The sequence below is a fragment of the Cheilinus undulatus genome, linkage group 14 (genome assembly GCF_018320785.1).
Source record: "Cheilinus undulatus linkage group 14, ASM1832078v1, whole genome shotgun sequence".
NCBI classification, from domain to species: domain Eukaryota; kingdom Metazoa; phylum Chordata; class Actinopteri; order Labriformes; family Labridae; genus Cheilinus; species Cheilinus undulatus.
In genome coordinates, this window is record NC_054878.1 from 43,681,774 (window position 1) to 43,694,560 (window position 12,787).

The window sequence follows — 12,787 nt, forward strand, 5'->3', positions numbered from 1 at the left end:
AACTAGAAAGTCAAATTCATTTTTATATAAATAAATACTGATATAAACTCATGCAAACACAACTTTCTCAGCCTGGTGAGAACTGAGTGGACACCCTCCCTCTGAGCCTGTCAGGGTCTGGGGCTTTGTGTGGGATGATTCTGTGCAGGGTGAAGGTCACCAGCTGTTTGTCCATGGTGAGTGTTTGGCAGGGGGGAGATCTCCCAAAAGTTCATACTTTATCTTTTAAAGCAGTGTGCAGCTCTCATATATGTGATGTTTTGAATTACACTCTTAGAACAGCGGTTCGGCTTGATAGGTAGAACGGCCGCTTGGCATGTTAGTAAGCTAGATCTCATGTAGCGCTAATGTCTCATGATAACATGTATTTATATATCATTACTATCGCACAATCCAATTTTAATTAAAAAAAAACTTCAAACATGTTATCATTTTTAGTAATGATAGTATAGGCTTGTATAAATGTACATATATGAAAAATAGCAGCTTCCAAAGACTGGGATCGAACCCTCCAACCAGGGCCGTTTCTGGGCATAGGTGATATAGGCGGTTGCCTAGGGCCCCATGCTGACGGGGGCACTGTCATGAGCCCTGTACATTTTGAATAGGTCCACAAATGTAACAGATCATCAACTCCTGCACACACACGCACACTGGGAGCTGAGCAAGACGTTAAGAGAAAAAAAGTTTTCTTTTTCCTCATTCAAACAGCGCTGAACGGACAGGATGTAGCGATAGAGCCCTGCGTCGGACCCTACCTGCCCATTCCCCCTGATTTCCTGATCATGAACACCTGCTGGTGCGTGCATATCATCCCTCTCTTCCACCTGCACCCGCAAAATGCACGTCTAATTCCTTTTACAGTCTGACCACGTAAAACACGGAATGACAGAAACTGCATTCAGTTTAAGAATATATAATACTGCATTCACCTAAGCACTGCCCTTGACAAATAAGGTTTTACATTGTTCTAGTCAAAGTTTTCTCACTGAATGAAGCAAGAAAGAAAACTCTCACATCCTCGTCAGCCATAACAGCTGGCAGCCTGGACTAATTTAACCCTGGTTATATTAATAAGAGTAACGTCAGGATCATATTATCAGAGTTTATGTACACATCCTCATTTGGTGGTCCCGATTCTCTGAAATAACCCTCCGCCCTAAAGCTTTCTGGGTTAAAGGAAATTCCACAACCAGTTCAGGTTCAGTGCAAACAAGGTAACGCCTCGAGAACTTTGCCTGTTTCCTCAGACCAGACGGAGGATGGCTCTGCTGGGGTTGGTCTTCATTTTTGTGCTCCAGTTTGGGGGTAACTGCTCTTTTTCTATGATTTATCTTTACATGTGTTAAAGTGTGTCATGGTATAGATGTGCAAATGTATGCTGATGATTGTGTTTAATATAAACATGTAAAATCAGCTGAGTTAGCAGCTAAGGAGTTAGTGGTCAGTCATGTCTGAGGTCTAATATGAGCAGAACTAAAGGTTTGTTCTTCTGCTGTCAGAGCTCTTACATGTTTAGAGGATAACTGTATTGTAGGGCTGCAGAGCAGTGAAGGGTTAGCGCTGTCGCCTCAGGTTCCTGTTTCTCTTCCTGTGATTGTGTCTGTTCTCTCTGGCACTCTGGCTTCCTCCCACATTCCAATCACATGCTTGCTAGGTTAAATAGTGACTCTAAATTGGTTATAGGTGTGGGAGTGCCTGGTTGTTTGTCAGCTCTGTTACTGACAGGTGACCCGTAGAGTCCAGGACGGCTGGGATAGGTTCCAAGAGCTACATGCATCCATCCATTTCATACACCACTTATCCCGTTCAGGTACACAGGGGGCTGGAGTGGGGGGGGGGGCTGCCCCTTTGCGAAATGAGATGACAAATACCTTCACCTAAAGAGAGAGCATTATTACTACTCCTTGTATCAATTCACTTCTCATTCTGATACTTAGATAACTACTTCTACTTTCACTTTTACTAATACCAGTGATAAAATGAAGATGAAAGTAAAAATAACAACAACATTGTTATTATTGACGTTCTAATAATTGTTATGATTGCAACATTTAATAATGTAATCAAAGTGAGTTAAAAATAATACTCTAAGTAGAAAATGCTAGGTTCTTCTGTGACCACTACTAATGATAATAATAGCAACAATGACATGAAGAAAAAGAAAGAAAGATACAAAAATGCTACAAATGCAAATTCTACTCTTACTACAACTACTACTCTTCTGCCCCCAGCTAAATGTGTCTATTCAGCATATGCTGTGAGCTCAACATTTATGGCTCATGACTCCAGGTATTAAAGGCTAAAACACCACATTAGGGCAGGAATGGGGAAAACAAGACTGCAATTTCCCCATTCTAATGTTGTCAGTAAAATATATTTCTCTGTAAGTTTGTGGATATTTCCAGTGGATCCCATTTGTTTACAATGACTTCAAGCACAGCAGTGGCCTCCAAAATCAAATTCTTTAGAGGTTTGCAATTTACTCCAGCAGATCCCACCTGTGGACATTCTCCTCAGGCGACAAAAGTTAATATGGAAACATTTCCTGTAAACATTTGAGATAATCGCTGCTTAAAACTGGCATGTAGCACCCTATAATGTGATAATTTCCTGATAATGTAATAAAAATTTGCCCTTAACTCAATTGAAAATGTAATAAAACCCAATAATGTGATAACTTAACCAATAATGTAATAAAATATCCTGACTGATATTGTAATAACATTTTTTTCAAACCTGATAATGTAATACTTGACAGATAATGTAATAAATATGTTCATTTTCAGTCCAGAGTTCTACATTTTGTGTTTTAAGAATCTAAGAGTGTTATATTTACTGGATTTGAAACAACAGAATGGCAGAATGGCAGACCTTGAGTACCACACAGCTCACATTTGCAAACACTCAGGGACATGCAACTACATCCTGGTCTTACTGAGTGGGTGATGGACTTTCCTCCTTGGGAGACCAGGATTCAAGCTCAGATAAGCTTCTGAGCAGCACTGGAGACCCCAGGTAACTCTTCCCTAAACGTACCTCTTCACTTCACAGATTTCCAACAAATCACTACCTCATGAAAACAACCACAATCCAACAAAACAACTTTCAGTAACACTTCATTTGAAGATGGTATAAGCATTCATAACACCTACACACACATTACCTGACACCTGACATAAATACAGGCCTACATATCCACTCATAAATGGTTATTATATCACTTTCAATGTCAAATTGATATCTTACTCTATATTCAGCTTCTATGTGGTTAACGCTGTAACAACTGGTTATTACGGTACTACATTACTTGTAAACAACATTATGATGAGTAGCTTACAGAACTGCTCATGAACATTAAGAGGGCATCAAGTCAGCCGAAATAGGTAGACTAGTAGTATGAACGTCTTTGGAAGCATCAGACTAGTTAACAGTGATTCATTTAACTTACTGTAAACCAAATATAAATTATAGAGGTTGGACATCTCACCAATAACAATTAATAACATAACCAGTTAGTCCAGCAGTTTCAAAAGAAACATATGCGAGGTGGTGATTCATTCAAACAATATAACTCAACCCTTAGAAACCCAGCTTTGAAGTGTGAGCTTTTGGGAGACTAGTTAGAGTTCAATTCACATCACTTTGCTTACACTTGCAATGCTGAAACAGTCATTTAACAGTATCCATGTTCATCAACAATCTATTTCCAGTATATATCTTTGTAGTACCGTAATAACCAGTTGTTACAGCGTTAACCACATAAAAGCTGAACTTCCTGTTGGACTGTAAAAGGGCTAACTGTCTTGTACAGATAAATCTCATAATAAACTATAAGTATGATAGCATGTCAGCTGACCACTATGTTACTTAACATAGAGTAAGATGGAAATTTGACATTGATATAATAACCATTTATGAGTGGATATGTAGGCCTGTATTTATGTCAGGTGTCAGGTAATGTGTGTGTAGGTGTTATGAATGCTTATACCATCTTCAAATGAAGTGTTACTGAAAGTTGTTTTGTTGGATTGTGGTTGTTTTCATGAGGTAGTGATTTGTTGGAAATCTGTGAAGTGAAGAGGTAGAGTGAAGAGGGAAGAGTTACCTGGGGTCTCCAGTGCTGCTCAGAAGCTTATCTGAGCTTGAATCCTGGTCTCCCAAGGAGGAAAGTCCATCACCCACTCAGTAAGACCAGGATGTCGTTGCATGTCCCTGAGTATTTGCAAATGTGCATATGGCTGTATGGTACTCAAGGTCTGCAATTTAACCCAATAGTCATTCTGTTGTTTCAAATCCAGTGTATATAACATTCTTAGATGATCTTAGAAAAAAATGTTATTACAATTATTTTTACAATTATTACAGAAAAGCCCTCAACTTGAGGTATTTTCATTTAAATTCATTACCTTATTGTGGCAGATCAGAAGATTAATATATAACAAAACATTGGCTTTATAAAGTCATTTTTTGCTTTTAACAGACTTAAACAGATGCAGTCCTAGCCATTTATATTCCGCTGTATTTGAGACTAGTCCCAACTGCTGCCTGCAACCTTTAGTTTTGACCATCAGGGGGAGTATTGCTGTGTTCTTTTGTCATTCTCCAAATAATTAGAAAATAAAAATAAAATAAACATCAGGTCCATATAAAGTGCTGAAGTTAACACATCAAAAAACTGTAAGAACACTTTTCTGAGCAATTGAACCCTGAATCTGTTGCTTTTCCTCTGCTTCAGATAATATAAAATAAATAAAACAGTCCCATCAATCACAGTGCTGTAAGTTATCACAGCAAAAATAACATTGTTCATCATCATAAAATAAAGTGCTGAAATAATATCAAGCATAGTTATCACTTCTAGTAGGCTACAGAGGACATAGCAGCTATGCTGACCTCATGCCTCTTATTTCTTCTTCTTCAGCCAGTCGCTGAGACAGACCAGCTTGGTCACATTTTCTGGGAGCAAGGCTGCCCTTTTCTTTTGCACTATGTGGCCTGCCAGGCTAAACAGTCCCTCACAAATTACGGAGGTTGCCGGGGAGGCCAAGTACTTGCGTGCTAGGGCTGACAGCTTTTCGTAGGCTCCTGAGTGAGCATACCACCACTGCAGGGGACAGTCATCAATACCGATGCTGGGCTCTGCTCTGTAGCCCTGCAGCTCTCCAGACTCCATTCCATCTTCTTCTGAGTCAGAGTTGGACCCCAGCAGGAGAGCGCTCCTCCTCTTCTTCTGAGCTAGTTCAGAATCCTCTGTGGAGGGCTCTGCTGCTTGGAGCATGTTCTCCAGACTGGTCCACACCTGAATGAATGAATGAATAGATGGACGGGTGGATGAATGAATGATTGTCATCAATACTGAGCGCAGAAGGCCATTTTATTTCATTTTCGTTTTGTTTTATTTTATTTTATTTTGTGAAGCACTTGGTGTTGCATTTCTTATGTGTGAAAAGTGCTATATAAATAAAGTTTGATTTGATAAATTAAACTCATCAGTCCAGCTTGTCCTTATAGTTTTTACCTGTTCCCTCTTTTCTCTTGGAAGACATTTTAAATCCTTGAAACGTGGCTCCAGTGCTGTGGCCACCTTGGACCATGTCTCATTGGCATCAACTCGCCATGCTGCCAGGTCCCTCTGGAAGGCATTCTTGAACTAAACCACGTAGGCTGGATCATCATCATCAGTGATGTCCATGACACAGTCCAGATGGCGAAAAGCAGGCAGCACTACAGAGCAAGAGACGTAGGCCTCACCACCCAGCAGCTCAGTCACATACCTGCAGAGGTGGATGAGTTTGCAAAATAAACTTAGCTGGATGATTAAATTAAAGTGTAAAGATTTCCATTTTAATTGTCCTTAACTCATTAAATGCCACTGATGTATATATACGTCATTTAAAATCCAACGCTTGAGTGCCATTGACGTATATATACATCAAAGTGTTTTTTTCAGCAGCGGGCACAAGGGGGTGCTCTCATGCTCCCTGTGAGTAATTTTGGGGCTTCTGGAATACGTAGTCAGAACAAGGAAGACGGTAGATCAAAGCAACTGAGATCAGAGCATGAAGTGGGGACACAGGGATGGAGGTAATCTAAGCTAAAAGTTCTAAAATATTCAGTATCGGCACAAAAAGCCCCCCAAAAAACTGAGGGATCAAGTGGCCGGTTTCGCTGGCGGACGCTGGAAGAAACTTTAAACTTTTGCGCGAGAAATCGGTAACACTGAAACCGACAGCGAGTCCAGCCATCAGCACTGTCATTCATCTGCCTCGGCCGGCTAAGAGGCTAAAGAATGCAGTGAGGTCTCCCCCGTGCGTTGGCATCCACTGGCCAGCTGGGTACATATAGGGCTCCAATGATTAGTCGCCATAATCGTTTGTGTCGACTATAAAAATTAGTCGGCATGGAAATTCAAGCTTCAACGCATCGTATTATTGTTTTTGATGTTGGTAAAATCAAATACCAGTGGGTAAAAACTCATCTGTACTTGCAGTTCTCTACTCAAATAAGAGAGCCAGCCTCATACCAGAACATGTTGACACGCTCACGTTCCTGCACTGCAGTTTAAAGAAATTCTAATCTATTGTTCAGTCACTTGCTATTCATCTTCAGATAAATCAAGAACAGAACAAGCTGCAAACAAACGTTTTTTCCATGATGAAATAGAGAGTTTCTTCTTTCATTTGAGCTATTCTGTGTTTTCAGAGTCAAAGTACAAAATATTCTATGGGTTTTGAAAGATGACTCAAAATGGCCAAAAACACTGGCACAAGCCACTTTCTATTTTATAAAAGGGCTGGCACTCTGAGTTAAAAGTAACTACCTAATGTTCATTCATTTTTGGATTACACATGTAAGCCTGTTTTTTTCCCTTTTTTTGAAATGGTGCCACATTTGTAAGGAACATGCATTTGTGGGATGAGCAGCAGTGTCGTTGTGATTAGAATATGAATTTATGAGATTTGACTATCATTATTTTCTGTTTTATTTAAATTGTACACAGTGTCCCAACTCTTTTGGAATCGGGGTTATAATTTTTCACCCCTGATACAACACAGGTTGCACAAGCCACAGGTTAAAAATCAGTCAGAGTCCCGCCATCAGCTAGAGCAGAACTAAAGTGTGCATGAACACAGCAGAGTATGTGGAATTATTGGGTAAAGACATTATCCACCAAATCTGTAGATTTATTTTCATCTTTGTCAGCTCTTCAGAGATCAGATGTTAATGTCCAGAGAGATTCTGTGAAGTTTGATGTGAGCTTGGTTTCTGACACTTCTTCTTCTCTTTGTGTCTTTCCAGTGGTCAACAGTCAAGAGAAGATTTATCGCATCTTCCAACCTGAACAAGACGCCACCCTGCCCTGTGGCTCTCCGTCATCCTCTGGACCTCTGCAGTGCTCTGATATTTCATGGCTTTATAACAGAGATCCATCAGAGACCGTTATGGAGGCAAGCAGTGGGGAGGTGAAGCAGACGTCGTCCCGAGCTGACCGGCTGAGTTTGGACTCCAACTGTTCTTTGGTCATTAAACATGTCACTGCTGAGGATGTTGGTCTCTACACGTGTCGACGGGGTGATTCTGATCCTTACGATGTAAATGTGTATCTCAGTGTTTTTACAGGTAAGTCTCATTTCCATGAATATCATAATGGATTTTTTTGGAACAAAAGATTGCATTGTGTCCAACCTTCCATCTGCTGGTTTTGGTTTACCACCAGTACTATTATCAGACCATATACCACTCTAGTCACGATTGTTTGGTCAAAAATAGAGAATATAGAAACTTATCAGAGTCTTGTTTGGGTGTCGCTAACATTCAATCAGATGTCAGAGCTTTTCCAACTAAATTTTGATCTTTTTCTTTCAGTCTTTCCCACACCAACGGACTCTGATCCAAGGAGCCCCATTAAACCCAGATTAGAGTGTTCTCTGCTGAGATACAGAAGTTTGAGTTCCTGTCAACCAAACAGTCTCCTCTGGGTGGATGAGAACGGAGCTGTGATTACTGACGGTGTTACAGAGAGTTCCAGAGATGCAGACTGTTTCTCTGACCTGAATTTGACGCATCAGATCAGCAACAATGAGAAATTGACCTGCCAGTCTGTTAACGAGGAGAACAATGTGGAGATACAGGCTGACTACACACCTTTCCAACCAGGTAAGATCACATGATAAATCTGTCAGAGTTCAGGCAGGCAAAATCCAAACCAAAAACAGAAGGACCCAAATGCAGATAAACTAAGGAAGATTTAATTTAAAACAAACAAACAAACTTACTTGAAACTAAAACACTGGAATTAAAATCAAGGAAACAAAACAAAATCCACTAGGAGCACGAGAACCACGAGGAGTAACAACAGGGAAGACATCAAATGAACCGACACAGACACAGGGAGACAGAGAGCTAAAATGCACAGGGAGTGATAAACAATGGAGGACAGGTGTGGACAATCAGACACAGGTGGAACTGGTGAAGGTAATCACAGTGGAGGGAAACTGAGGCAGGAAGCAAAACTAGAATCACACACAAGGGAAGGTAACTACAAAATTAAAACAGGAAACATGGAACCTAACACAAGAAGCACATGAGGACTAAATGACAAAACTAAACACTAGAAGCTGAACAAGGAAACACAGGAGGATACAAAGAACCAAACACAAGGAGGGAAACTCAAACACAGGGAGGAAAACTGAATATGAAACACAGGGAGTAATTCTAAACATGGAATAACTAAACAAGAAGCACAAGGAATAAACTACACAAGAAATACAGGAAGTAAAACTAAACGTGAGACACAGGAATTAACTAACATGAAACACAGGGAATGTAAAACTAACAGGAATCAGGGAAATACTAAACATGAAACATGAGGAGTAAAACTAGACATGAAACAAGGAATAAACTAGACATGAAATACAAGGAGAAACTAAACATGAACATGAACTAACATAAGGCACAAAATACACAGAAACACAAGGACTACAAGAAACACCTAAGAACTAAACACCAGAAATATACAAACTACAAAACCTAAGCACAATGTAAGAAGAGAAACATGGAAATCACAGAACAAACAAGGAAAACACGAGGGATCAAGAACTAAACTGATCTATACAGAATAAACACTAGAGAATCTCAAAAACATAACAAATCAGAACCTGGATCATGACAAAATCTAATTAGAGAAAGTTAAAAGTTCCACTTTGACCCAAACATGGCTGTCACACTATTAAAAAAATCCCCCATTTGGACCCCCTCACTTTGACTGGGTCACAACTGTCTGTGCTATTTTCAGTCAAATCTAATCCTCAATAGAGCGATTAAACTAATGAAACTCCCCACCACACTTTTACTGCTACCCTGTAATCCTTCTGCTTTCTCACTGAGAGAACGTCTGCTTTAGAGAAGCTCCACGTCCTGTTTTCACTGCAGCCTGTAGTCTGCCTGTGTAACGAGCCGCCTCAACACAGACAGCAGAACCACATAGAGCATTAATCACCTGAACTGTCACTACAAGTCTGACATTTATCTAAATGTTGGTAATAAACTCACCTGTTGCTTCTAACCTTGTTGTTGATCACTTACAAGCAGCCACATTGTTTGGTGAGCAAAACACTAATGCTAGAAAACAGAGTAACTCTGTGACTGTTGGGTGGTCTTCAGAGTGACTCCATCATTGGGTGGTTGTGCAATTTCTCTTCACATATGAACACAGACATGCTTTTCTTGCTCAGTCTTGTATCTAAGATATCTGCAGAGAAAAATGTATTTCCCACAGACAAATTTAGCTCCTACAGCCTTGAATTTCTCATGTACTGGTTCATATAGCACCACGCATCCTGCAGGACAAACAAGAGCCAATTATCTGCTTCTTGGAAATGATTACATCTATTTTAATTAGTTTTTACTCAGAAACTTCATCCTGTTAACACTCCTGTCTCATCCATCAGCTGTGCATTTCAGATGATGGCTTGATTTGAGCTGCAGCGACTCAGTTCAGACTCGAGAGGGATTCTCTCCTTATCTCTGATGTTATGATAAAGAGTCAGCACAGAGTGTTGTGAGAGTTTCTATGCGCTAAAAAATAAAACAAGACATGCACATCAGTAAATGGGTGCTGGATTCTAAAGAAAAGCAGAGAGAAAACTAAGTGGTCTGGAAGGAAGCTCACGTTTTTCAAGCATTTATTTGCAAGAAGTGATATTTGGAACCAACGTGTTCTTCCTCAGACTGGTGAATGTTTCTGAGTCCCCATCTTAATAACTATGGGTAAGCTCGAGTCAGCAGTCTTTGGTGTACCAGCTGAGTTTCTCACTCCTCATCGTCTCTACAGGAACTCGGTGTAAGACAACCGCTAAAGCTGACATCGTGCTGCTGATGGACGATTCCGGGAGTATCTCCTCTAGAGACTTCAGAACCATCCGCCGCTTCATCGCTGACATAGTTGGAATGTTTGACATCGGCCCTGACAGAGTTCAGATCGGTAAAACTTTCACCTTAGTCAGACCAAACTGGTCTCAACATTCCTGTTTTAGCCGTAGAACAGATGAGATCACATGATCTTCACCTTCTTCATCCATAGTTTTAACTGTTTTATAACTGGTTTTGAAAACTGTGCTAGGGTTGAAACAGGTTTTCTCTATGTTGGTGCATCAGTGTGACTTTTCAGTTCCTGTGGTTTTTACCCCTCACTGTGTCTTTTCTGCAGGTCTGACTCAGTACAGTACTAGACCAAGAACCCAGTGGCACCTGAACGCCCACAGAACCAAGAAATCCCTGATGAATGATGTTAACAAGCTGCAGCAAGAAGGAGGCCTCACCAACACAGGTAAGAAGAGCACTGTGGGATCACATGATAAGTCTAGTCTTGTCAGTAGTGATGCACTATAAGTTTTTTTTTGAACCAATACCGATAACCGATAATTTCCTACTCCTGATGGCTGATAACCGATAAGAACTGATTTTTTTTTTTCAATTGTTTGTTTTAAAAGATAAGTTTATTTGATGTATTTATGCACATCTGGAAGTAAGAAGGGGAGAATATGTAGTGAGCAAAGATATTTATAACTGATTTTAACTAATATCACTCATGTTTTTCAAAAAAAAATTGACTTTACAGCTGTTTTTTTAGTTAAACATTTGTGTACCAAAGTACAACATACACATACAACTGACATACATTTTTCCCCTTTTCCATTGAAATAAATGTATCTTGACAAGTGGTCAAATCTGACATTTCATTTAACTAAACAAGAATTCAGCTGACTTATGTCAAATCAGACATAAAATCAAATAATAACAGGCTGTCATGATTAACAAATGAAAATGTTTGTGGGTCTGGGTTTTTGTTTTTGCTGCATAAGTCAGAAATAAAGAGAGCTGATGTTTTACATGAAGATTAAAAATATGCAGTGACATAAGTCATATCAGAGATAGGTTAAGATTGTAAATTACACTGTGGTCTGTAGCTAAACTTCTGTTCCTAACATTGACCAGACTGAATGAAACCACATCAAACAGAGCAGGCAGGGATACGTCTATGATAGTAGCGGTGAATCAGGAGATGTCAGAATGATTTTGTCATTATTAGCATTGCCTTTTGGCTCTGACGAAATTTCTGCAGTTTCCAATGCCTGCTCAAGCAGCTCTCTGCCTCCGTTGTCTAGGTCCTAGGTCCTAATACCCGCGGCTAACGCTAGCAGCTACTGCCGCTTTGTTTTAATGTCGTTAGGATGATGATAATAAGTGACTTACAAGATCCGTTGTGTTAAAACTAAAGGACTGTTTTCCACTCTTCAGGATCTTTGCGGGTCAAATTTTGCAAACACTGTCGTGTTAACCTCCCTGTAAATACTGAATTACTCTGCCAGTACAGCTGAGGCTGTGTCCTTCTTCTTCTCTGGTGGTTAACAGCGAGAAACGTACGGCAGCGCCACCTGCTGTTTCGGAATGTGTAGCCTTGTGAGAAAGAAAACAAACACCTTTATTATCGGTGTATTTTATTGGTTAATTTTTTATTATCTGCAAAATTAAGATATGTAAAATATATGCAATATCGGCCGATAATTTATCGGCCCTAATAACTATCATGCATCCCTACTTGTCAGGATACCAGATTTCTAAATTCTGATCTGATTCTAGTAAAAATCAATATCAGGACATTTTTAAATACCGCAGAAACAAATGTAGAAGTTAAATCATTCAGACAAACTCCAGTGCACAGTCTACAGTACACAAATTTGAACGTATGGGATTTTTGGTGTAACTGGGAAGTCCCACCACCAGATACTTGCAGTCAAGCTCCACTATCATGTCTGGGTCCAGCGGGGCACCCTGGTTGCCCACATTCAGGGAGGTGTGTATTTGTATCTGTAATTTTTAGACCCTCTCTACTTTCACATCCAGAGACTTAAAAAAAAAAACAGCAGAGAGAAGTGGAGAACAGAGAGAGGAAGCTAACTGAAACTAACTTTTCTGTTGTGTCTGCTTCTTCCTCTTCTTCGTTGGTTGTTCATAGCAGTTGGGTTGTATTTGTATAAAAATAATAATTAAAAGAACAGAAACGAGTTGACCATCTGAGTAAACCTCTGACCTCCTCTCTTACAGGACGGGCTCTGACACACATCCTGGAGAATGACTTCCAACCCAACGTTGGGATGCGAGAGGACTCACGAAAAATCCTCATCCTCTTTACGGATGGAGACTCCTCTGACCAAGTTACCATGCCGTCACAAAACCTGAGGGATAATGGCATCGAGCTGTACGCCATCGGTGAGATTTTTTA

At 40.0% G+C, this 12,787-nt stretch overlaps 1 protein-coding gene across 1 annotated transcript in view; it reads left to right on the forward strand.

Moving 5' to 3' along the window:
* The first annotated feature begins 1,207 nt into the window (after positions 1-1,207).
* The window catches only part of LOC121521665, a 30,825-nt gene continuing 19,245 nt past the window's right edge, over positions 1,208-12,787 (forward strand). The window contains exons 1-6 of the mRNA XM_041805795.1: positions 1,208-1,308; positions 7,303-7,623; positions 7,870-8,160; positions 10,337-10,486; positions 10,712-10,831; positions 12,610-12,774. Coding sequence (XP_041661729.1) covers positions 1,263-1,308; positions 7,303-7,623; positions 7,870-8,160; positions 10,337-10,486; positions 10,712-10,831; positions 12,610-12,774 — 1,093 coding nt within the window. The 5' untranslated portion in view covers positions 1,208-1,262. The remainder of the gene's footprint in view (positions 1,309-7,302; positions 7,624-7,869; positions 8,161-10,336; positions 10,487-10,711; positions 10,832-12,609; positions 12,775-12,787) is intronic.